The sequence below is a fragment of the Solea solea genome, chromosome 8, assembly GCF_958295425.1.
Source record: "Solea solea chromosome 8, fSolSol10.1, whole genome shotgun sequence".
Lineage (NCBI taxonomy): Eukaryota > Metazoa > Chordata > Actinopteri > Pleuronectiformes > Soleidae > Solea > Solea solea.
Window position 1 is genome coordinate 18,123,093 of NC_081141.1, and position 26,542 is coordinate 18,149,634.

Here is a 26,542-nt window from a genome sequence, read left to right on the forward strand (position 1 = left end):
TTTTCACTTTCCCGAGTTTTATTCACAGGTCTTTTACACACTGAAGTATGAAAGTTCACTGACCTTCACTCTCTTTACAGTTGAATCAAATAAAAGGCTTTTTTGAGACATGGAACCAGGAGACACTGAGCACATGAATATGTCACAATGTGTGAGCATGGAGCAGGATCTTGAGGTGGTGGATGTCAAGGAAACAAAAGTGGATTTTGTTTTTAATGCAGTTTATCAGAGTCATATACAACATGTTTACATCAGCTGTTGACTTAGAACAGCAAGTGATACTCACATAGGCATCATGAAATTAAAAAAACAATAAAAGTGGAAAAGGGGGGGATAAATGTGGAAAAAAAAATGATTAGATTGAGAATATATGCTGGGGTTCCTCATAATAGTTTACCCATGACAGGGCTCCACCTTTTGACAAATATTTAGGGTCCTCACACCACTGTATGAGTGCTCAGGCCTTATATTGGAATATTATTGGCATTCCTGGAGCTTATTTTGTAAATGAAATGAAAAATATATTTCTTCCCACATATCTTGTGATATGTTTGAGTTATTTCTTTATGTTACAGTAAGAAATCTCTTAACTGTAAGTAACTGGAATTTTCATTTTGCGGCTTCTGAACTAATTTTTTTCTTCAAGAATTCACAGATTCAAGGTAATGAGAAGCATTTATTCAAACATTACATGAACAATTGGAAGATAAATGTTAAGTGCAAATATTGCTTCTTAGCCCAAGGTGAACTGAGAAAGATCATATAAATACAGAGAATTTGAAAGAATAATAGTGTCTGCTCATCCTGAAACTCCATTCTGCATGTTGAGAAACTCCTGAAATTCAAATTAAAACAGAATTAATGGGGAACTTACAGTCACAGGGGAATAAATAGACAATGTTGCAGCAATCTACTTAAATTAATATATTAATAAATAACACTGAAATGTCAAACATCTGGCTATTTCTGTTACATATAAATCTTGTTGTGATGCCGTGTTTCATCCAGGATCTCAGCTTCAGTTACCTTCAGGTAGCTTGGTGAAGGTGAGCCGTCCATCAGCGACTTCCCTCTTTGATGCTCTCTGAGTTTCAGATAGTCACGGACGAGTGAATCGGCGTCATCCTGGCTAAAGAACAAATTTAAGAGGAAAATTACTTTAAGAAATCAAATCAAACATCTGACAAGGTTAAAGGCATGAGGTAGATTTTTGTCTTTCTTTCAAAGATCCTTTGACTATTGAAAAATAAGAATGCAAAACATTTTAAATTTTAAATTTAAAGCTGTAGTGTGAAACTATTTTGTTGTTGTTGATATTATTCTACCTCCGTTTGATCCTGGTGAGCAGAAAGATATAAATATTATTTATATACTGTACTTACATCTGAAAATGGGCTTTGTCAAAGAACACTGTGTGTGTGTATACATCTGTAGGATAGGGCTAGAGCAAGAAGGGTTTATCCCATCAAACTGCTGAATGCCTAGGTTTTTTGAGCCGTAGTATTCATTTTACAAACGCAGTGTTGCTGTTGCCTCCATCTGTCTAAACATCAAACAAATCGCTTCCCGTGTGCAGTGTCTGAGAAATACAGAGTGTCGCGTGGAGCTGATGGGTTTAATTACACTGTGTGAACTCTCTTGACATTAGTTTGAACGCAATAGTTTCCATCTAAAAGTTCCACACTAATTTCAAAGTTGATGTGAAATTATGTTGAGGAGGTTGGAGAATCGGATTATTTTTTATATAAACCACACAGTTCTTCGATTATATCATTAGCAGACGTACTGATCTGCGTCTCATCATGTCGATCTGGGTTCTTAAAGGTCAGTACCTAACTCCTACAGCAAAATCCTGGTAGTATAAGATCGACATCTTCTTTCAAATGATGCCAAAGCTAAACCATGTCTGTGTACATCACTTTGGTCAACTGTGTTGTCTTTAAAGTGCTTTATAAATAAAGTTGGATGGATTAGATCATGTCCCTCAGTCACTTTTGAATGTAAATGTCAGGAGATACTTGATGTGTCCTCCACTTTGACCAGTGTGCAGACCAACATACCAGTTCTGGCTGATCAGATAGTCCACCAGGTCTTTAATCTGGTTGGGTTGCCCACTTGACACCATGAGTTGCTTCAGATGCTTAAAGTGTTTGGTCTTCAACAGTTTCTGATGCTGCCCATTTTGGGTGATGAATGTTAATACAGTGTCCCGAACCTGAAGAGTCATAAAGGCAATAACGACACATCACAATGTCATATAGTTTGAACAAAATGAAAAGAAACAGAAAGAGGCTTTTAACATGCAGCATCTATTACACGCACTATTGGCTTCTATGAAGCCACATGTCAGATGCGTGTATGTGACACGCATCAAGAAAATATTTAGAACCGTTTGGAAATAAAGCCAACGCTTTCAGTGCCTCTTTTGATACTCGGACCAAAGAAGTGGGTCAAACTGGTTCACTCTGAAATCAACTCTGAACCTGCATCATCCAGACGTAGCGCTTTGTTGAAGGAGGGGACAAAACCAGATACGCTATGATGTTTTTCTTTACATAGGCATCAAGCAGCAAAGCTGCAGTGAGGGAAAGGCGGTGCTTAAATAATTTTTGTTTTGATTATTTTTAGATGCATGTGAACGACCCCTTAATAGGAAGTGGGACATCAATAGACAAGACATCAATAGAAATAAAGATGAACCTGTGAAGGGATTCCAGCCAGTTCACCGGTGTTCATAAGTTCATCCACCTGCTCGAGCACAGTGAGTGGGTTGCAGACGGACAGAAAACCCTGGTCGCAGCAACAAAAAAATAAGAAGAAACAAACAAGTCATGACAATGTGAGTGAAATCAGAGCCGCAAAGACACAAAGTAGGTGGACATTGCGCCTCTATTATCGATTATAATCCCTTTATGTTATTAAGCAACAGAAATAATGTCCTGGGCAGCTACATTAACATGGACAAAGTCACCTGGATCTGCTGAGCATTTTTATTGGCACAGGGGATGAGGAGGAGAGTTCCCAAGGCAAAAGCAGGCAGATTAAACTGAGCAAAACGATTGGCAATTCCAATCAGGTCCAGATTCAACAGGAAGGGACACCTTGGAAAAAAAAAAAAAAAAAAAAAAATCAAGTAAATAATATCACACATTTCTGTACCTGCAGTCTTACCTACAGTACTGTGGAAAATTCTCAGGTTGTTTTTGTGTCTGTCAACCTCTGTGAACATCTGCATTTGGACCGAAATGATGTGACTTAAAGTGACAATGAGTTTAACCTATACAACACGTGTATGTAATGCTTAAGCATGTCTCGAATAAACATAGGTGTGACGGACCATTTGTCGACATGATAGTAATAGTAGGACAACCACAGGTTTTACCAGTGACATTAATTAGGGTTCCACTGCACATTGTGCAGTTAAATACAATCCCTCTGATCCAATGTAACAATCTAATAAAGATGGTAATACATGTTCCAATAAAATAAATATATTGCAGGGTAACCGACAATATGTATGCAGGAAGTATATTTATATATTTGACAATTCAAACCATCTCCCCCACACCCTAGACTTTATTTCCTGTTCAACATATTTACTAAAACGAGGCTGTTACAGGCGCTGCAGAGATTTAATAATAGACTTTAAGGATAAATGCAGTATTAAAACGTAGGTATTAGAAGTTATTGGTCTGATTGGACTGCTATTAGTCACTTGGTTTTCAAATCTATGTTGACGTTTAAGCCATATTTTTATGTCGTGTAAGTAGTGATTTTGACTTGTGATCCATGGTGGTGTGCCCTTTCCTGCAGTTGTTTATGACCACAACAACAGTTCTCCATCTCTCAACACACGTACATTAAATTAAATGTTGACAATATAGTACCAGCAGTCTGCACATAGTTGCAGCAGTCTGAGCAGCTGTCGGTAGATGATTAAACAAAGTAAAGGCGTACTTGAGAAGGAGAACAAAGGTCCTGTAGAGTGTTGCCTGTTGATCAGGACTCAGAGGAACAGAAGCTGTCACAGAAATAAAACAAAGAGATGAGAGAGTGAACAACATTCAAGAGAAAAGAAATGAACAAAAAAATAGGCTATAAGTGAAATAGGATAGAAACTACACGAAAGTACAACTGGCTAACTCAATCACAACCAGTCACATAAAGTTATTAAAAATAGCTAATAATAATAATAATAATAATAACAGAATAATTCAGGTCTTCTTCAATAGAACATGATGCCAATTTAGTAAATTAAGTTCCCATTTAGTGAAATGTAGACAATAAATCACGGCAAGTAGGAAATCAGGTTTTAAAACGTGAATTTGGATTACTGTATATGACTTTAGAACTGATTAGACATTAAAAGTATTTAGTGCAAAAAAAAGTGATTAATGTGCATTTTTGTCAGAAAGCAAACAAATAATCAAACCTATCTGGTTATTTTTTATCAATACCTTTCTAGTCAATGCTTTGACATACAATAAATCATCAGTTACCATCATGTCCAATATGTCCATGTTGTTTGTCAGTAGCAATTATTTTCACTGTTGCAAATCTAGTACCTGAGACAAAAGGTGCCAGTATCATACTCCTCCAGGTCCTGGAGAAACTAGTGATCTGGGAAAAGGAATAAAATAAGAAAATAAAAATAAGAACCTGCAAGAGCATTATATTTATGATACACTTTTGGCTGAACAGCTGTTCACACAGGACATCCTGTGGTGTAGAGGTAGGAAAGAAGTTAATTTAATCTTCACAGTTAAAGTGAAACTACAAACACACCCACTCAAAGTGGCTATATCACCAGAATTTTGTCTTATACACTTAAGGTCTTCATGTTAATACAAAAATATAGTTTTAGTTCTTGAAATAAAAGTGATACCTCCCACAGAACGGGCACAGCTACTACTGCCTCGAGCACCTTCTGGAGGTGGCTGATCTGATGGAGGGCAAAACATGCATGTCATTGTAATTTCAAAAATGGAAATAAAATACAGACAAAGTTTCTGTTAGGTTTGATCTCCTTTATATCAAGGTGCAAATGTCTTTTTTTTACCAAGTTGAAGCTGAGGAGCTTCTGAAGCAGACTGTTCCACAGCTGAGGGTCATACACCTGATACTCCAAACACAGGTCTGCCACCAACCGCACTGCCTGAAACCAGGAGAGAGAAAGGGTGTTTCAGATTGTTTGCATGCAGACTGTGTGCAACATACCTCTGTACAGTGAAGAAAGAATATACATCTCATGCTATTCACTTATTTCTTCTGGTCAAAAAAACTGTTGAATAGAACCATCAATTACTCCCAGGTCAAATGACAATGCATGCAGGTTTTTATCTGTTTTGGATACGATCAGATCAGCAACGGTGGGAACGTAAGACAGTAATTCCTCAACGATGCACATTCATCTTCATTGACGTTTATAGCGATCTTTACTTTTTAAAGCATGGGATCATCTTACCAATTGACTTAAAGAGAGACTGAAGTAAAAGATGCAAAACAGTAACCACTGTAACATTATCATTGAAGGCTATAGTGGTAATCAGTGGCAAGTGCTCTAAGAAGGGAAGGGAAGTGAAGCTTCCTCTAAATGACTTCAAAAATGTTACTTCCACAGAAGCTCAGCTTCTCTGGGAGTCAATAGAGCAGTGGGCGGACATGGACGCTGGGCTTCTGTGTGAAAGGCAGAACCAGTTTTGGGTTTAAAAAATCCCAATTATACCTGCTAATTTTAGTGTGAAAGACACTATAAGATATACCTGCGGCTCATGGCTGTGATTCTTCCACAGCCCTTTGATCAAACCCTCTTTGGGACTACTGAGGAAGGACCGCACCGTGTAGGGGATGTTTAATGCCTCCAGCTGAGAGACAAATATGTAGCACTTCACGTAATATCTGAAAAGTAAAATAAAAAGACACATTAATGATTATAAGCTTTACTTATATTAACTTGATTTCACAAAGATAAATGGCTCTCAAGGACTCGTACTGGATTTTGGTCCTGGGGATCTCAAGCTGAGTCTCCAGAGTATCTGCATCAACGAGGCGAACAAGACAAAGCAGCGCTCGAGTCCGGTGGCAGAAGGTCAGACGAGGTCCAGCACTGCTGAGGGGCTATAGGAGAAAAAACCCAAACAAAAACAGACATGAGTCACTTACTCTGGAGGCTTTATTCAGGACTGACTGAGTGCAGTTTGATCCTCACCCAGGTTTCAGCTGACAGGATAGGATTTAGGAGACGGAACGCTTCATCCACGGTGTAAGACTGCAGCATGTACACGGCCCTGAGAACATGAAAGAAATAAGATACACATAAGATAGCGGGCACTTTTTGCATAACAATTATGTGCTAAATCACTGTGGTTGTCAGAAAATATTGTGCAAAGGCAAATGAATACTGGTGGTTAAAAAAAATCCTTGTCATTACTTTCAAAAAATTTAAAAAATAAACACATACAACAATAACACTGTTCACATGCAATATAATGAAAAAAGTATGTTTATTTGCATGGCACCTTTCACCGATACAAAACCACCACCATTTACCAAGTGTTTTACATTAATAAAAAAAAACTTAATTGGCAGTAAAAGACCATGATGGCTCTACCTCATTAAGTCAGGGTCCTCCTCAATGTTGCTGATACGTTCATGATTAATGATCTCCTTTAAAGACAAAAAGCTTTTGTCAAAATTCTATAATGAAAATGTATAAAAAAACAAAGTAGGTATAAAACAGAGTTAGTGAAGATGGACAAACCTTGGTAACAGCAGGGCCTGTTTTACAGATCCACTTTTCCAACAGCATGTTTCGAATTTTTAGGAGATCCACGTTGTTGACTGCGGCCGTTTCTTTAACCACAGCGTGGATATCTAAGGAGGGGACAAATTATTCGATTAACTGTTGATTAACTATCTAGCTGTCACAGCATATCAAATTACTCGGTTAATCGATTATTTAATTACTAAATTGAATAATCATTTCAAATTTAGTCATTTTAGTTTGTGGACAAAACAACACATTTGAGAACAAGAATTCGAGAAACACTGATCGACAACATTTTCTGGACCAAAAAATGATTCATAATACGAAAAATAATCACAGATTCATCGATTTTGAAAATAATGGGAAAAACGTTTCACTATCGTGGAGCAAAAGATCATCCACAGTCCATTATACGCGCACTGACCTGAATGTTGAGCTCATGAAAAAATAGAAGCGGGTCTCACTGTTTAACACGAGTGTTGGCGCGCGCTCACTCACCAGGATATATTTGACCTCCTGACTCTCTGTAGCGCTGCTCCACGCTGCTGTGCTCGTACAGGGCCACTATGAGTCTGGCTGGCATTCCTGCCAGTTTCAGATGCTCCGGGCTGTTCAGCTGGCTGGCGATCAACATATTCTCTGTCGCTGAACGCTGGAACTGCAGCTTCAGCTTGGAGAGAAAGGTCTCCCCTCTGGCCCTCGCCGCCTCCTGCAGAGATTAAATCAAAAGGTATCAAAATCCTTAAAGATAGAGAACTCAAGCATTTTAACGGTGTTAGGTATTAGATTTTATGTTTATAAATAGGCCACATGGTGGGAGTTGTGGTTAGCACTCTTGCCTTTGCCGCAAAGAGGGCCTGGGTTTGCAACCTTATTGTTTTGCGAAATAGGGCCTTTCTGCATGGAGTTCTCCCCGTGTGTGTGTGGGTTTTCTCCGGGTTCTCCGGTTTCCTCCCACAATCCATAAACATGCAATATGGGGATTAGGTAAATTGGACACACTAGATTGACCATAGGTGTGAGAGTGAATGTATGTGGCCCTGTGACAGACTGGCGCCCTATGTCAGCTGAGATTGTCAGAGCCCCCTGTGACCCTCATGTGGAGGAAAAGCAGTAGAAGATGGATGGATGAACGTTTATGAATATTTAAGATATAATACTAGCATTCCTGCAGTAAAATATCTAATCCAATCCAATCCCAATCCAACGTTATTTATAAAGCACTTTAAAAAACAACAACATCTGAAACAAAGTGCTGCACAACAGAGATAAATAAGATAAGATAAATAAAGTTACCAGTGTCCTTACATTATCCAACATGTTTCCATCGCTTTTTAATCAGTACAAAAAACAACAAGACAACAATTCTCATGATCCCACAGACCGACAGACAGACGACTTCTGTCATGCTGCCGTGTGTTTAAGTTTGATGTTCTACATATCTTCAGGTGATAAATACTGACCTCAAGGTTTGGATCTTTCAGCCATGCTTCTCCAAGACCCAAACAGAACCTCAGCGACTGAGTCTTCTCTTTGCCTGTAGAGAGCAACAATCAGATCAGTGTACATATACAAACATACTGAGAAGTGCAGTACAGTGGGGTGGCTGATCAGTAGGTTAGACCTGGTGGCAGTTCCTGTGTGATCTTGTGGGCTGTGGCAGCTGCCCACTCTGGGCTCTGGATGCAGTGGATGTACTCCATCATGGTCTTGGCCACCATGAAAGTCTCCTTCTCGTGGCCTTGACTTTGACCTTTTTTCCTTTGCTCTAAGAGAAGAGGCTTCATCTTCTTTTCAAACACATGGTTCGCCGCCGACATGTGTAACTTGTCAATGCTCACCTGAAGAGAGATGTGAAAATTTAAGCGACCTCAATAACTGTCAAACATTGTGGCATTCTGTGGTTTTTATTGTGTGTGCTGTACCTTCATCAGTTTGCTAATTAGAAGTAGTGTGGGAAAGGTCTCCTCATTGAGCTCAGGAGCTGAACAGAAAAAAAATATTTTACTGTAGTTTCCTCAAGCTTGACAAAACACAGTAACACATAATAACTACAAGTGTAATTATTAGAGAAAGTAATAAATAGAATGTCAATAAAATCATCATAAGTAAGTTGTGTTGATTTCCGTTGTAGATGTCCCTCCAGGAATTTGATCACAGCAATTAATGACGAATGATCAAATGGTGGGTCGGGACCACAAAACGTGGGTTGCGGGACTGCTCACCGTGTCTCCAAAGACACGGTGAGTTGGAGGACATCTTAATCTTAACACAAGCTCTGTCATGCAATACTACCACAACTGACAGACGGAGTGTTTTTGTATATACCAGCAGGACAGCAGTGGGCAGGGGCAAACAACAGAGTGAATGGGTTAGTAAGCTTGTGAATTTCTCTGTGAGATGAATAAAGTATCTATCTATCTATCTAGTTGAGCATTAGAATTCACAACTGAAATTGTTTGTGGACATTTCTTTGTTAGGGATGGGACGATACCACTTTTTTGTGTCCAATTCTGTCTGTAACCAAAACACTAAAGAAAGAAAACAAGAAAACAACAGTTGCACACTCACAGATAATCTTCCAGTAATGTTTGCTCTGCATCAGCAGGTGGAAGGGCAGTCTGCTGTTTGACAGGTGGTTTGGCAGGAGGTTGTTTTCCAGGAAATATGTGTTCTCCACATCTGATGGGGGGGAGACTCGTGTGTAGGATTTCAGGTGCTGAAGGAGGGCCATTGCCTGTGCAATAAGAAGACATTGATTGCAAGTCTGCAGGACAAGTGAATGTTAAATTTTTTTTTTTTTTACCTGACTTATAGAGAAACTGGTCACATTGCCATCAGCAGCCTGTATGATCTTCAGCACTACTTCAATTGTCTCATAGTTATAAGGGCTGAGCTGAATAGGAAAGACATTTTGAAAGTTGTAGTAAAAAAATCAACAAAAAGAAAAACTCACACAGAGCACTGAAAGAATCAATGCTAAAACTACAAATGTCGGGGTGGGGGTTTAATCTTGTTTTTAAAAAATAGTTTGCCATTGTGGTGCTGCAGTAAAGTTTTTAGCAGGTCAACATAAATATTAGGAATGATGCCAGGTATTCTAAAATGCACGTGGTTAATCCTTTGTGACTTTTAAAGCCATGACAATTAAATTCCCCCCCAAAAAATTAATTTCCATCACAGAACTGAATTTACTTCAAATATTCAAACCTTGAAAAGTGCAGCACAGAGCCCTTCAGTGAGTTCGCTGGTGCTGTGCAACATTGGGATGATCTGCAGGACTCGCTCCAGTGCATCTGCAGGACTCAGAGGCTGCACCTCCTCCTGTCCTGTACCTGGGTCACTGGCACCTTCCTCATCCTCTTGTAGCAGCAGTAAAGTGGTAATGTACTGGTTGATAACACTGTCACGGTCCAAACCAAAAGTGCTGCAGATGTACACAGAGAGGACCCAAAATGTATGAATCTTACATTGCATGCTGAAATGTTCTGAAAATGTTGACACTATGGGGTGAGCTGCTGACCTGCAGTACTGGAGAATAAGGTCTGGGGTGATCCTCCTGTTCTTCACCAGCACTGGGATGAGACTACGCTTCATCTCAGACTGCTGACGGAACACTGGCTGGATGGAAATCTTCAGCAGAGCACAGACATGCATGTTAAATAATGTCATATGAAACAACAACTTGGGCCTTGCAAAGTAAATTGACAATTGTTCCACAGGTGTATGTACGTTTAATTCTGATCAGAATATCTGTGGGCTTGGTTTAAGTGTTGGATTACCTCCAATTTTCCAAGCGTAATGCCCCACTCAGCGTCAGTGATGACAGAGAGAAACTTCTCTTGTTCCGCCGCCTCATTGTACAAGCAGCAGAGATTTGCCCCGATTTTGGCCACAGCCTTAAATGAACATGTGGACACATGTAGTCTTCAGCAGGATTGAACAATCACTTGTCATACAAAGTTTACAGACTTGTGATTTTACTTTACATGGAAGGATGTCTGTCAGACAAATCTAATGTATGTTAAAATCCACAGAATAACAGCAGCTTCCCCGTTTCACAATATTCCCCTGGGTCCCTCTTTGATTTTCATCATTAAGACAGTTACATGGTTCGATAAAATAAATAAATAATAATAAAAAAGATCAGATCACCTACCAAGATTTTGTCATAGTTTTGCCAGGTGTTGTCAATAACTTTCCACAGTATTTTAAAGACTTCAGCTTTGGAGAGAAGCATACAGAGCCCAATGGCCAGATCACAATCGACCACTCTCCAGTTGAACACCTGCATCACACAGAATATAGAGCTACAGTTATTCAAAAACATGCCAACACTGAGTAAATCTGTCATTGCTCTTTCTTCACATACAAATCACAAGACTGACCTTGTTTAAAAGGGCCACGGCCACAGCATGTAGACTGGATGTTGTCGACTTCTGGAGATCATTCAGGCATATGTTGTACTTCTTCAGCTCTTGAGTGTCATAAAGCTGAGAAACAGATGGAAGAAGAACCTCAAGTTATGATTGGTTTTCTGTGTACACTTCTCTTGGGGCCTGAGCAATATTTCCTTGGTAAGACACTTAGACAAATATGAAAAAAAGGTTGAAATCAGAGGCACCTTAAATTGTGATATGTAAAAGTGAATCTTTTTAATGAAAATGTTCAAAAGAAACCCAGTACAACAAAACACTACATTTACTGAAGACACTCTCCAAGTCACAGCTAAATATGATTTTGAATGTTGGTAATATGTGTGGGGATTTACAGTGGGTCTGTAAAACTGTGGAAAAAAACATTGTGATGGTTTAAGATATGAAGAATACAAAAGTCTTCCCAGTCTTTCCACTGTGAGGAACCTTGGAGTTACTTTTGACCAGGAAATATCATTTGATTCACACATTAAACTAATTTCCAGAACAGCCTCCTTCCACCTGCGGAACATTATGAAAATTAAACATTCTGTCTTTACAGGATGCTGAAAAACTAGTTCATGCTTTTGTTACATCTAGATTAGATTACTGTAACTCCTTATTATCAGGATGTTCCAACAAGTCTGTTAGAACCCTTCAGTTAATTCAAAATGCTGCAGCACGAGTTCTGACAGGAACTAGAAAGAGAGACCATATAACTCCAGTGTTAGCTTCTCTACACTGGCTCCCCGTACAGTTTAGAATTAAATTTAAAATCCTCCTCCTCACGTACAAAACCCTATCACCCTAATAGACCACTTAGGTCACAAAATACAGGTTTACTTGTGGTTCCCAGAGTCTGTAAGAGTAGAATGGGAGGCAGAACCTTTAGTTACCAGGCTCCTCTCCTGTGGAACCAGCTCCCAATGATAGTTCGGGAGGCGGACACTCTCTCTGTATTTAAAGTTAAACTTAAAACTTTCCTTTTTGATAAAGCTTATAGTTAGAGCTGGTTCAGGGAAACCTGGACCATCTCTTAGCTATGCTGCTATAGAACTAGACTGCTGGGGGATTTTCCTGTGGTGCACGCACATTCACTCTCTCACACTCAGGATATGCTTATGATTTTTTATATGTCATTAACCTTGTCTCTTTCTCTCCCTAGTTTGTGTCTTTCCTTCCTTCCCTCTCTCTCTCTCTCTCCCTGTATTCTCATCATGCAGGTTGCGGGACCAAGATCCAGTTTTCGAGGCTACCCATATCATCACCATTATTATTGTGCCATATTTAAAAAGTCAATATCATTAACTGTATAAACTTGTAACCTGATACAGTTGTTGTGTATCTGCTCCTGGTCTCTTTTTCTCTTCTGTCTCTACCTCATCTCCCTCTTGTCCTTTCTCTCCCCCTCTTTCTGTCCCCCACCGCTCCGCTGTCCCCCATTTTTCGTTTCACCCCAATCGGTCGAGGCAGATGACCGCACATCTCTGAGCCTGGTTCTGTCAGAGATTTCTTCCTGTTAAGAGGGAGTTTATTCTCTCCACTGATGCCTAGTGCTTGCTCATTGTGTGAACTGTTGGGGTTCTCTGCTCTCCTTGATGTTGTCTATGTACAGTGCCTTGAGATAATGTATGTTATGATTTGGTGCTATACAAATAAAAATGAATTGAATTGAATTGAAAAGATGGTCAAGAAACACAGCATCATACCTGTACACTTAGCTTAATGTCCATAACATTAGAGGTGACATGCTGCAGACAGCTTCCATAGGCATTGACCAGTACTCTGAGGGCCAGCTCCAGCTGACTGCACTCCTGCAACATCTGTAACATGTTGGCCAAGGGACCCAGGAGGGGCCGCAGATAGTTTGAACCTGCATGTGGGTCCAGATCAGACACCAGATAACAATTTAGAATGACAACTATGAAAATTAAAAGGGTCTGCTTGAATACCTACCATCTTCAAATGAGCAGTGTGACAGGCAGGAGCAGTCCAGTGGGTATAGTTTGGTATCTGAAGGAATGGGAATAAATAAGCAGAAGAGATGATGAAAGCTGATGGAATCCTAAATAGACTTAAAATAGATTTAAGCATTATCTTACCCCGAGAAATAGGAAGCATGCAGTTGGTAATTTCATACTGGACAGGGAGAACAGACACTGGGTCCAGAACAATGCAATCTTCATTGAAAACATCCTGGAAACTCCATTGAGAATATGGACCTTTTTCTGCCTCCTCAGCCAAATCCTGTGTAAAATACAATGATAGTTACTTTTTTAGGCATAGTAGGCATAGATAGTAAAGATTTTTGGCATAACAAAAAAATTGTCATGCATATTTAATTATGGGACAAAATATTACTTTTAATTAGGAAGTCTTACTGCAAATGCATATTTCTAAATGCTTGCCTGGTTCACACCGGATGCATGGCGTGGGAGCGTAGCTGCTTTGTATTAACATGTTAACCGTGTTAACAGATTAGAGTGTTCACACTGTGCATCTATTTTATAGTTTCTGCATTTCGCCTATTTAAAATATGGGTGTTATCGCTAGCTTTAAAACTATTCTAACAGCAGAATGTGGAGAATGTTGAGGTTACAAAAAAAAACCCATGTACGTCATATCAGATGAAGGGCACATTTTCTCTCTCTCTTTGCCTTTCTGGGCAAACAAAATAAGAACTAGAATAGACATATTGGTGGTATGGGGAGACATGTGAGCGAGACGCAGTAAACACGCAGCAGGTGTGAACACACATGCACAGCAGTAACGCGGTGTATCGAGGGTAAACCAGACCTAAGACATTTCACCTGGTAACTTTTTAATAACTCATGTAACTCGAGTTTGGTGTATGCCTCTGAACACACCAAAATAAGGAAAAGTAATTGTCAAAAGATACTGACCTTAGCTAAAAAGCCATAGTTTTCTGATAACTGACACTGATGATAGACATCCATGGCTATCCGTGTGCACTTGCAAAGCTCCAGACAGTCCAGGAGCAAATCTGTAAGATAAGGGATTTTTTACAATTTATGAATTATTTAAAGCACACAGAGATGAGGTGAGATGCTCTATAGAGAGTGAAATTGTGTTTTACTGTCTTAAGATGAAACTGAAGTCTGAAAAAAGTAAAGTATGAAGTTTATTAAGGAAAGAGAAGGAAGCAGTAAAGCAAAACTATGAATGTCAACTGTCAAAGAAGAGGGAGAAGAAGAAATGATGAGTCTATTCTTCACAATTTATTTATTTCCCCCCCCCGACAATTTAACAAAAAACAAGGTATCAAATCTAAGTTATAAATCCAACTGATTAGTATAAAATAAACACAGAGGACTTTCCTATATGATGTTTACACATGTTCTTTACCTGAGTGGCACAAAGTGATGGCCTGGCAGGCCAGATCATGGATGACTGCTGGCAAGTCCATGTTATCGGGAAGCACCATGGGCACATCTGCCTCCAGCATCTGGCATAATGTCTTGGCAGCAGTGAACAAAACTCTCCCTGTGTTGGTGTCATAGTGGTGCTCATACAACTCACTGAAAACAGAAGAAAAGAAGGAAGAAAATATAAAGTGTCAAATCTTTTCACGAACAACACATAATTGGAGACAGGAAAGAATACACCAATAACCAGTCAGTTTTACACCACAGAATTTACCTGAGGATCTTGATGGCCTTGCCCACTTTGCCCACTCCCAAAGCTCGCAGAGCCAAGTCAGACCAGAGTTCCTGTTCTGTGCGCTGCAGCTGTCTTCCAAGACGACGTAAACCAGCCTCAGTGGAAATAGTTTTTGTTTTGCCATCTGGATCATTAGCCACGACTGGAGTTGGCACAGTCTTCCTCTTAGATAAGTGGCGGCCATGTGTGTTTTCATAGGCGGTGATGTGATGCTCCTGGATCTGTTTTCTAATGTTTGGATCCTCGTAGTTGGAGGGGGTGAAGAAAACATCAAAGTCTTCCTGAAGAAATAGACAAAATGGCTGCAGGTTAAAAACCAGAGTAAAGAATGCATGGAATAACATTTAAAAACATCTCTTAACTGGATCTCACCTGAAGGTGGGCTATTGCTTTGAACATGCTGAGGTTGTTCTCACGCTCCATGCTTTTGAGTGCATCATCTGCAGAGGATGAGAAACTCGATATCACTTGTGGATGTGGATATCCATTCATATATCCATTGAGAATGAGTAGCTGAACAAAACTATTTTTTTTTTTTTTTTTAAAACAGAGCTTTCTGAAAAAGAATCACGCTGTGCTCCCTGCTTCTGCTGTTTTAGAATTGAGCAAAGTGTATACTCACGTTTTTGGATTATGAGCAGGTATTTTAAAGACTCCACCATCACCTGAGCTACGACCATCTGATGCTTCTTGTGCTGCCAAAGTCAAAACCAAGATAGTTCAGTACATACTCCCACAATCAATAGTAAACTCAACATAATACTGTTCTGTTTGTTGTGTTCCAATCTTGAGGGGCTGACTGATTCACTGACACACACCTTTAAATTTCAAAAGACAACTACTCCCCTTTTGTTACAAATCTTAAATCAGATACAATCACAACGCAATGCAAGTTAACTTTCATTTCAAACACAAACCGCATTATGCTTCCTCACCTCATCGGATATATGGACTTTGTCCTCCAGCTGCAGCCTGGCCCACGATGTCAGACGTTCCACCACACTTTCTGCCTCTTCAGACGTCAGCTTCTTCAGGACAGTCATGCATTCTTCAGCCTGTGAGCAAAGGGGAAAATAATTAAACATTCCTACTAACATGCCAATTATACATAAAACACAAAATTGGGTGAATTCATACTTCTGCATGAAATATCCTACCTTGCCTAGGCCAATCAGCTGGATGAGATACAAGTAATTTATCTGCGAGGTTGGTAGTTTGTATGCTTCAGCAAGTGTCAGGGAGTCTTCTAAAGATGTTGACAAGTCTTGCTTTAGGATGTATCTAATTAATGTCTGAGGACAATATAAATAGCAATCAGAAATCAATGCAGACATAACAGAAATCATAATGTATGTCATCATCAATCCAACCAAAAGTACCATAATTTGAGTGCTGTTTGAGAGGTTGAAGTTACGGATCCCGTGGCCTCTGAGAAGTTTCCTTATCTCCATCAGGCGGTAGCTCTCCTTTAAAAGCTCTTGTCTGGAGAAAAAAGCAGGTGGAAGAAAATCATGTAAACACCACCACTGTTTATTGATTTACATTAATGTTAAAATGTTCCACAGGTGAAGACAATACATACTTTGGTCCGTCCATTCCAAGATACTGCTGCACCAGTTTTTCCACCACATTACTCCAGGGTACCACAGCTTTCTGCATGATCTCCAGCACAGCGTCCACCATCAGCTGACAGGAAATACGATAATGGAACATTTCATAACTTCTAATACAAACTTCACTGTTTTCCTCTATTTTAATTACTGGCTTTTCTGCTACTCAGTCAAATATCTGGACCTCATGAACCTCAAGTGTATTGTGAACAGAGTGCAGGTGGAGTTTTGTTATGAAACCTACATCAGTATCCACCATGCAGTTCAGTACAGCCACCGCTTTGGCCTCCCATTCAGTGAAAAGTGATGTGGTCTGAGAACTGCAGCGCGCCAGCACATCCTAGTGAAGAGGAGATCGGAAAAAGACAACCAGAGGGCATCATCGCACACGAGGAAAAACAAATGTGAGCCCCCTCGTGGGTCTGGCTGCAGTGGAGCTTTACCTTGATATATTGTAGGAGCAGTTCATCAAGAGGAATCTCATGCTCTTCAGCATAGGGCAGAATGCTGTTTTCCACTGTGGTGGCGATCAGCTCTGGTGCCAGCACTTTGTCCAGCATGAAGAATGCAACACTCCGCACGCTTCCCTTAAACAAAAGCAGTATTGAAATAGAAAAAAACATCTACTTAAAATGTAAAGGAACATGTCTGGAGGAAAGTGGAAATATTTCAATGAGAGATTTTTGTTAGTTGACCTTTTTCAAAAATGAAAAGAAACAAAACATGTACCTCTAGCCATCTAGAGACACATATGAGCATTACTGACGTCTCAGCTTAATTCTCAAACTTGCTGTCACTTGCCTGAGATTTGTGAAGTTTAATTGAAGGTGTTAAAACAAACCTTCTCAAAGACCGAGAGTGAAAGCCTGCAGCTGTATTTATGGTGAAGGTCCAGCAGTCGACGGAGGTTAGACACCAGGGACTTGAGGCTCTCGATCTCTTGTGCTCCGTAATTATTATCCTTGATAAAAGAAGCAAACACACTGACCTCATAAATTCTTGATCATGTATATGCATCATATGCTCTTGGGTGGAGCATCACTGTGAGACTGAGCGCACACGCACAAATAAAGGAAATAAGGACAACTCACAGATTTTGTAATATTCCATAAAGATGGCAACCCAAGCACTGCCAGGTCCAACCCGTTCTGAGGCCAAGCAGCCTGGAAAGATATGTTACCATTATTATCATTAACTACGGTGACCGTCACAAAGGTTTATTGAAGTAACTGAATAAAACTGTCTAAACTAGTGATGAACAGCATTCCCCCCCCCCAACTTCACTTTTTCCTATTAAAACTGAGATTTGAGTCTTCAAAATAACAAACGCTTATCACCAAATTTTATTTTTACCTTTTCTGTTAGCTCCAGATTCCTTGCCCTCTGCTCTATCCATCTTGCAAGGATCTTCTATAGACAGATACAGAGTGAACTTTGTGTACGTTATGTAAACAACAACAACAACAACAACACAGTACACAATGACATCATCTTGACAGTAAACATGCCATACCTGTCCTGTTGGGAGCACTCTCCTCAAAAAAGGAACAAAAACTGTCCTAAACCAAGGACACAGGTGTTGGGATGGCACTTCCTCTGGGATGGCACTGAGCACAGCTTCAAGCCTGCCTTCATCAAACTCCAATGCAACATGTCCCTGTCACAAAACCCAGTAAACATCACAACTTGTGAAATGTTCCTCTTTAGCTGTTTCTTAAATGTGATTCAAGGGTTGGATTTATGTCATTATTACGATCCTGCACATTTCTTTAAATCATCAATTCAGTGGATGTAAACTTAATTATTGAAATACTGGTTACCTCATATCTGAGCCAAAGGAGTTGCGCACCCTTCATGTCTCCCTCTCTCAGATGCATCAAAATGTCTCCTAAAATGTCAGTGCTGTTCAGAAACTCAATCCAGGCAATTCCACTACAGGGCAAAGAGTAAAAAAAAAAAAAGAAGAGATGGCTATTGCACTTTTGTGGTAATGAACAAACTTTTTCTGTACAACCTATTATCTAAAATGTGTACTATCAAATTTCAGTACAGAAGGAGATAAACTGGTCAGTGTCAGTGAGCCAATAACCATTAGGATTAACATGTGTTTATGTTGTGTTTTGAGAGGCCAGTGTCGATATGTTGGGCATTTTAATGTAATGTGAAAATGTTATTATTATTTTCTGTTTAAACTAATTTCATAAAATTAGAATCAATAAAGTATTGTTCGGTATTAAAGGCCAGATATCAATGAAAATATTTAATCCATACTCAACCCTGCTCATAAGTCACACAAACAAATGCTTTAACAGAAAAACTAATTACTGGCCACTGAACCTACTTGAAATTTTCCGGGCTGTACAGGCTACAGAATGTTGCCAGTCTGGCCAATGCCTCTTGGATCTGTAGGGAGGAATATCTGGTGGCAGCGTGGTTAAGCATCTTCTCTGCTGTGTCAAAGGTTGGCCATGGAGCTTTGAGACAGTACTCCACCACATACTGCTCATCCTAGACAACACAAACGAAATAACCTTTGGGTTGATACTTGATCCCAATTTTAGTTTAGTAATGTTGCCTCAGAACTATGGGGAGGTCAAATTGCATTAGAGTAACTGATCAAATGGCTCAGCTGCAGCAATGTCACACTCACAGTGATCTTCATCAGGTTGGTTTTGGCCTCATCCACAAGTTCAGACCACACGTCCTGTCCATATCCACCCACTGATGCAGAGGCCATCTGCTCCAATACAAAGTCAAGCTTCACCTTGTAAACAAGCTGAAAAAAAAACGACTGTTAGCTGTGTGTGGCCATGGTCAAGGCTGTAAAACAATCACCAATGCCACTACCATTATATACATAAGTGCTGCAACAATTCATTAATAAATTGCAAACCATTTTTGGTACTTTTCAGCTTCTTAATGTGAATATTTTCTAATTTCTGTGCTCTTTAAAACAGAAACCTCATTAAAAATAAATTGTGGACAAAACAAGACATTTGGTCTGGGGAACAACAATCAATATTTCAACATTTTATAGACCAAATAAATAATCGATTAAGTGAGACAATAATTAACAGACTAATCGGTTATGAAAATAATTGCAACATGCAGCATACATTCTATAGTAAGAGTGCTTCTTCTAGTATTTTTGTAATTCATACTAATCACACTAATCTCTTATTCAGCTGCGGAGGCCAAAGGACAAAAAACCCCAAAATAAACAAACATGAATTTCCATTTACAAAACACGTCACACTGACCTCTACGTCCAGCTCAAATGTGATGGCAAACTTTTCAGCTTCTTCAAACATGTGTTTGTGAAGAAGTCTGCTAAGTCTGGGGGATAATAAAAAACGTTTGTTTGATTATATTCATTAAGGAAGCAAATACTGCAGAAATGTGTCTGTGTATAAAAGTAAAAGAGGTACCTGTTTTCAGGCAACGCCTCTGTGAAGCATCTGACAACAACAGACGATGTTGTCTCTCTTTCACTATTTGAACAAAACAAAAATCATCATTCTCCTTAAAACACCCAAGTTTTTTTAAAAATCATTTTTTTCTCTCCCCCCCTCCACTTGATAAAACATAACTGTTCATTTATGACAAAAAATACAATTGCTTTAATAACTTCAGTCACCCGTTATTGAACAACATAAATGTTCTACCTCTCCATTCTACATTTTATGTCTGGACTGCAGTTCATCTATATGCAGTATTTCCAATAAAAAATAAGGTATAAACTAAATGCCTGAAGCTCATCAAAACAAAAATTGGATAATTTTTGGATGACAAATACAGTTTTGGTGACTTAAAAACATTGATGAAATTTAGCCAGATAATAACTGATCATCAGACCACGCTGATTATTAAACAAATGGCAAATATCAGTCTGATTAATCGATTGATTAAATCATAGTAATGATAGAAAAATGTTCCTACCTTTCTGGGTTCAGACATATGCCCTCAACCAAATAAATTGTGTCCTGAAATCAGACGACAAAGCATATTTGACATAAATGTGCAGCAATTTAAACACCTTGACATCGGCACAAACAAAATCTAAATCACAATTTTTTTAATTTTTTTTTTACCATGGTTATGTTTGTCTGAACAAGACAAGACACTGATGAGACATCCAGAGAGTAGCAAATAGTCATGGAGGGCAAAAACCGGATCTGCAGTGAGTTAATCTAGAAAAAAATATACATTATAAAATGACCTAATTGGCATAGTTTATTAGATAATAATTATACTATCTTGAAAAAGACGTGCTGTTACCTGACTGTTATCTTGTTTGGTCAGTGCAATCATCTTCATGCTGCCTTTGTCTTGACTGTAATACACAAATGATGCTGCTTTTCTAATCACTGTTAAAAGGACTGTTTACAGTGACATGACGTAATAAGAAATGTATACATACGCCACCATGGAGGCAGAGCCACATTCTGTGGTGAGCTCAAAGTCATGAATGGCAAGATCTGGCCAACAGTGAATCATGATGAGGAAGTGCAGGTCCCACAGACTCAGGACATCCTGAGAGCAAAGAAAAATAATTAAGAAATACCAATACAACATTAAAAGATATCATGGTGATAACAAAGCATTGAACTCACCTCCGTGTCAAGAAGATACAAGAGGTTTTCAACTACCACCATCTTTCTTACACCTTAAAATAAAACAAAAGTATTACTTTTTAAAAACACTTTTTACTTTTATATACTCAATACTTTAACCAAAACATGAGCACATATGTTCATTACTTGATGATTCCTGCTAAGGTGGGGGAGATGGTCAGCAGCCGTCAAAAGTAATATTAAAATATTTAGCCATGGTAAATAAACTGCATAAACCAAAAGCTCACCTGGAATTAAGCTGTCATCAACAGACTGAGCGAAACACATCTTGGCCTGACGAGGGTCCAGTGTCCACTGAGTCAGAACATTGTCTTTATCCCCCTGTAAAGATAACAATTTTATGTACAGTATGTGTATAGTATTTTATAAAAGACTGCATCATGAAACTCAGTTCAATGAGATAACTAAAAGCAGCACACTTTGATGTAAACAATGCATCATATGTAGGGCTGGGGCAAAAAATACATTTGTTGATATATCGTCGTTCTTCCTTGTGCAATAGGATAATCGAGGAGCAACCAGAGCAAATATCAGTCATTTTTATTAACAAATTAAGGCGCTCTAATGTAAACAGCCCCTGCCAGTTTCACTTGCCATTCATCACTACTTCATGTCTCCTCACATGAATGAGGGAAAGTTGGGTGGAAGTTAACTGGCCGAAAAAGAGGGAGTTTACAGTGAGATAATAGTGGAGAAAGCTACGTTAAGAGATGCCCTATCCACGTTCAATACATACAATTTATGCACTTTGTTCTCCATGTTGTGAATAAATACAGAAATCCTGCACTTTTCAGACGTTTCGTTTTCTTCAGTTCGACAGATATCCTAAGGCTGCTATACGATTGTCTTGCAATATACTGATAATCACAGAATCGCTGTATCGTAATGTTATTGGTATCGTGGACCATGTACCCTGTGATTCCCACCCCAAATCACAAATGCGGGTTGTAAATAAATGTATCAAAATTCTGTCAAAGACACTGACCCCAATCAATAAGTGGATTTCATGGCGCAGCCTGAACATCACTGCCGTGTTACAGCCCTCATCGTGGTAATCCTTTGTGGAGCAGAAGTCTATCTTGATGAGAGACTGAAGCTGAATTAAGAAAAAGAGTAATTACAGTAATTATCAGCCGTTTGTTTCATTATGTGTATTTTATTAATGCATGTTACAAAAAAAAAGATGTCCTTACCTCTTTCAAGGCACCCACATCCATTTTTTCAATGGCTAGGTGAAAGAAAGGGGAATTAGATCAAAGAAGCTCAGATGAATCTTAAATTCGACTGTGTATAATATATTGATACCTGTTTCGATCTTTGCCAATGCAAGGTTTGTAATGTGGAAAAACCCATCCTTAATGAGAAGAAACACGTGGTACATCCCTGTAAAGCAGAAACACGCCATTTATGATTCAGATTTTAAAAAACCCCAAAACAATTTCATACTGTGAAAAAGCTAGACAAGAGTCAAACTTATTATCCATTAAGGCCATGGTTCTCAAACAGTGGTTCCTCTGGTGGTATTTCGAGGAAAATCAGAAATACTGTTCTACTGTATATACCAGGGTATGTGATCAGAGAGGAGCTGAGGGATTTTGAGTGCATAGAAAAGTAAACTTATTTTTTTCTCCTAGATTTCTCACTCCATCTTAATCTGTTATACCAGTGTCTGAAGCATAAGGACTATCATATCTTATATGTGAGGAAGAGGAGGATGATGATAGATTCAAATTATCTTATTGTGAATAAATCTGCCTCCTGTGAAAAGCCTGTAGCCGACTTTGCACGACCTATTTACACCACTGTTTTAACGTTGGTGATAATGATGTTATTTCAAGAGATTAATATTTTCTCAGATGTTTGAAAACCACTGCATTTGTACCCAAAGATGCCTTGTCCTCCTCTAGAATGAGATAGCGATATGTTTTCTTGTTTCCATTGGAGGGCTTCTCCACCAGAGCCTACAAATCCAGAAAATGACACGACATGAAACATTTGCAGCATGTTATGAAAATAACTGAGCTCACCATTTTTCCATAACTGGAAAGCCCTATTGAGTTTATTTGTAGACACAACATACATATTTTAATAATTTGTTCTGAGAAAGAAAATTCAAAATTTCAAAGAATACATATTATATATGGTGTATATATATATATATATATATATATATACATACATATATACATATATGTATATATATGTACACACATATACATACATACATACACACACACACACATATGTGTGTATATATGTGTGTGTATATATATATATATATATATATATATATACTGTATATATATATATATATATACTGTATGTATATATATATATATATATATATATATATATATGTATACATAGAATTTGTCAAATTGAAGAATGTTCATAGGCCACTTGCCATAATTTCAAGGCCTTACACTTTGGGAAGCACTGTTAAAATGCAAATAATAATATCATGCATGAATCCTGTTCTAGTCAACCTTATAAACTCAGACTTGTGGTATAACACTCATACCCTGGTGAAAAGGATTCTCTTTTGAGGAACATAGATCAAATGAAGGCTTCCGTTTCTTTCACAGACCACCAGAAACTGTCCTTCCAGACACACGTCAATTGCATCCACAGCAGTTTCTGGAAAACATTTTCTTTGGTAATTATTCAACAGCAGTTAATGTGAGAGGTTAAACATGAGTTATTCATATCCTTCACAGCATTTACAACAGCTGCTTTACCTCATTTCGTTACCAGAAACGTATTGTATTTGAGTAATGACAATAAAGTTGAATCTCATCTCATCTCTTATAGGACAATGCATTATGTCAACAGACCTCTGCTGCCACCCTTTGGTTTTACTGTTCACTGCACCTTGGGACATGTTATGTCAAAAGACAACCATCACAGCATTTCCTGCAGCATAGATTCAGCAACATATAAATCGACATTGACAAGGGAAACCTCACGATATTCTGCCATGTGATATTTTTTTTAGCACCAAAATGAGGATTTCAGTGGACTTCCTTTCACTAAGGTTAAATGTCTACAGTTATGAGGTAAATGTGAGCACAGGCTGTCTCGCACCGGATACAGAAGGCATGTGACATATAATAAACACAGTGAAGATGCAGTGGAGCAATTAAAGATGCATACCAAAGTGAAGAAGCAGTTGGATGGTCTGATAACTCTGGTCGAACAGGATGACTGTCTTGTCAGCAACAACAATGCTCCAGTTTGAACCACTGCATGAGGAGAGACAGGGATCTGTCTGCACCTGAAAAAACAACCGTCACCATCATCATCATCATCAGCCACTGATCTGATCACTCAACTGTGTCATTGTTATGATCATACACTGTTCTCTTTTGACAAAAGAACCTGAGACCAAAAAGCTAGTGTCCATGTTTGTAATGTGTTTGGGGCTCAAACCGAGAGAGGGAAATAGGCACAGTCATCTTAAGAGGATGCACGGTGTAAATGTCTTCGTAGCAGAGCCGGCCCTGGGCATAGGCAGTATAGGCAAAGGCTAGGGGCGCCGTCATCCGCAGGGGGCGCCGAAAACGGAGAAAAAAATAAAAAATAAAAAAATAAAATTATTTTTTTAAAATTATAAATACTACTTTTTTTTTTTTTTTTACCAGTGCCATTATTACTATTATTTCTAAATATTATATAAGCCCACAGCGACATAAAGTCATAGCAAAGATTATTAAATAATGCATCGTAGTTACCGTTGTTGGAGCAGAGTGTTACTTACTTCGGACGATAGCAACATTGTTTAATAATCAATAAATAGCTGAGTCGACGTGTGTTAATGTTACTGCACCTTAAATTCATCAGTGACGTTTGGAAACTTAACGTTAGGCCTGTTCAGGTGTTATTTTACAGGTGTCTTTCCTGCTTGTATGTCAGTTAAAATGCTTTTAGTTGTCCGTCCCCTTTGTAATAGGGTGGTTGTAAGCCTTTGGTTTTATGTGTCACAGTTTATGTTTGTTAAAGTTTACATCAGTGTTAAAGTGCAGTTAAAGTGTATTACTGTTAATATTTCATACCTTAGCTTTCCCATATCATTCATAGGCTATATATACATATATATTCATTTCACTGCACTTTACTGGTTTTTTCACTCTGGTTAGACTGAATTGCATTGCAATGACAATAAAGTTGAATGAATCTCATCACATTTTCATTATTAGTCTATATTAGTCTCATGTATAGCACACCAAGCATCTGTTTTTTTATTAAAATGTAACATGCAGTCGTCACATATACTTCTCTTCTCTCTTCAGATGCACTTTTAAAATATTTCACTACCACCCCCAGTGACACAGCATCAGGTGCTGCTGTCCTTTTTCATTTTATCACTTGTTTCTTTCTTTAGTTTTTATTTGGTGTGATATTTTTTACTCAAAGAAATAAAATCTTGAATACACACATGCAGTTTCTGTGTGATTGTATGAAAGTTGATTGTGAAATTGACTGCTGCGATGCAAGGGGGCGCCAGCTAAAATCTTGCCTAGGGCACCAAATTACTCAGGGCCGGCACTGCTTCGTAGCATACACACGTCAAACTAATTAAAGACAGCAGCTATTCCAGGATAACATTATATACATATATATATACTCCATTACTCACGTGTTAAATTGATTTCATTCTTTTCATCCATATGATACACACACACACACACACACACACATTTACACGCACACACATAATGTGTATGTAAATTATATATATATATATATACACACACATACATATATATACACACACACACATATTAACACACACAGTATGTCAACGTTACCTCGTTGGCAGTGGATATTTTGACCAGTGTGTCCACCTGATACAAGCCGCTGCCACATTCCTCCCGTGTCACGCCACCCAAACACCGGACAGTACTTGTGTCTTCGTTGGTCAGAAGTTCAACGTCGCTCCACGTCGCCATTTCGCCCAGCTTCGCTTTCCGCTGTTATATTTCAACGTCTTTGCCTCCACGCTACACACTAGCTCGGCTAGATAAATTAGCAGCACGTAGCGTTTCAATTGCGTCTTAACGCAGACTTCATGTTGTGAATAGCGATTTAAACGAACCACAGAAGGACTTTTCATATACACCTGAGATACAGATAAATGTCGGATTTGGTTATAGCAAGACTGATAGTGACTCACCGCTGAAAAAAGCACTTTAAGTGCAATACGTACAGTTGACAAAACGCCTCTGTTTTCACTTTAGAATTTGGCGGGTCCCGTCGCTGTATATTAAGAAAAGGACTTTCCCCCAGATTTTGTCTTCCAGGCGCCGCTTCCGTCATGTGTCATGTCTCTTTGATGACAACAGGCAGAAGTAAATTGTCACGACAGCAATTAGTTTAAAAATGATGAGTCTGTAAGTCAAATATGTGCTGTATTATTAACGAGGTTTGTTTGGGCTG

At 38.8% G+C, this 26,542-nt stretch overlaps 1 protein-coding gene across 1 annotated transcript; it reads right to left on the reverse strand.

Annotated features, from left to right (window-relative positions):
* kntc1 (kinetochore associated 1) lies at window positions 1-26,461 on the reverse strand. Its single transcript, XM_058636906.1, has 61 exons — window positions 25,915-26,461; window positions 24,260-24,380; window positions 23,628-23,743; window positions 22,989-23,067; window positions 22,412-22,489; window positions 22,300-22,334; window positions 22,092-22,202; window positions 21,334-21,427; window positions 21,086-21,138; window positions 20,893-21,005; window positions 20,751-20,805; window positions 20,564-20,662; window positions 20,412-20,455; window positions 19,901-19,963; window positions 19,733-19,808; window positions 19,123-19,248; window positions 18,814-18,980; window positions 18,293-18,404; window positions 17,986-18,129; window positions 17,826-17,882; window positions 17,564-17,635; window positions 17,314-17,433; window positions 16,916-17,059; window positions 16,717-16,812; window positions 16,445-16,548; window positions 16,242-16,344; window positions 16,020-16,154; window positions 15,798-15,917; window positions 15,485-15,557; window positions 15,235-15,302; window positions 14,842-15,143; window positions 14,548-14,720; window positions 14,085-14,185; window positions 13,284-13,428; window positions 13,138-13,194; window positions 12,891-13,054; window positions 11,155-11,259; window positions 10,926-11,054; window positions 10,549-10,665; window positions 10,290-10,399; window positions 9,977-10,193; window positions 9,573-9,662; window positions 9,338-9,503; window positions 8,692-8,750; window positions 8,391-8,607; window positions 8,230-8,303; window positions 7,265-7,475; window positions 6,761-6,873; window positions 6,611-6,666; window positions 6,209-6,287; window positions 5,993-6,117; window positions 5,763-5,898; window positions 5,060-5,155; window positions 4,886-4,942; window positions 4,566-4,620; window positions 3,958-4,021; window positions 2,972-3,101; window positions 2,701-2,790; window positions 2,061-2,215; window positions 1,027-1,129; window positions 1-835 (listed from the first exon to the last, which is right to left on the reverse strand). The coding sequence occupies exons 1-61, from the start codon at window positions 26,053-26,055 to the stop codon at window positions 800-802; spliced, it is 6,651 nt and encodes a 2,216-aa protein (XP_058492889.1). The 5' UTR covers window positions 26,056-26,461; the 3' UTR covers window positions 1-799.
* Between the last annotated feature and the right edge of the window lie 81 nt (window positions 26,462-26,542).

Bases quoted from the DNA above. Each gene is read 5' to 3' on its own strand.
- kntc1 (XM_058636906.1), bottom strand. From the start codon at position 26,055: ATGGCGACGTGGAGCGACGTTGAACTTCTGACCAACGAAGACACAAGT. The intron at 8,304-8,390 runs GTCTAACCTACT...TGCTCTCTACAG, and splicing joins CACACAGGAACTGCCACCAG to GCAAAGAGAAGACTCAGTCG. The intron at 6,118-6,208 runs GTGAGGATCAAA...TTTCTCCTATAG, and splicing joins TCCTGTCAGCTGAAACCTGG to CCCCTCAGCAGTGCTGGACC.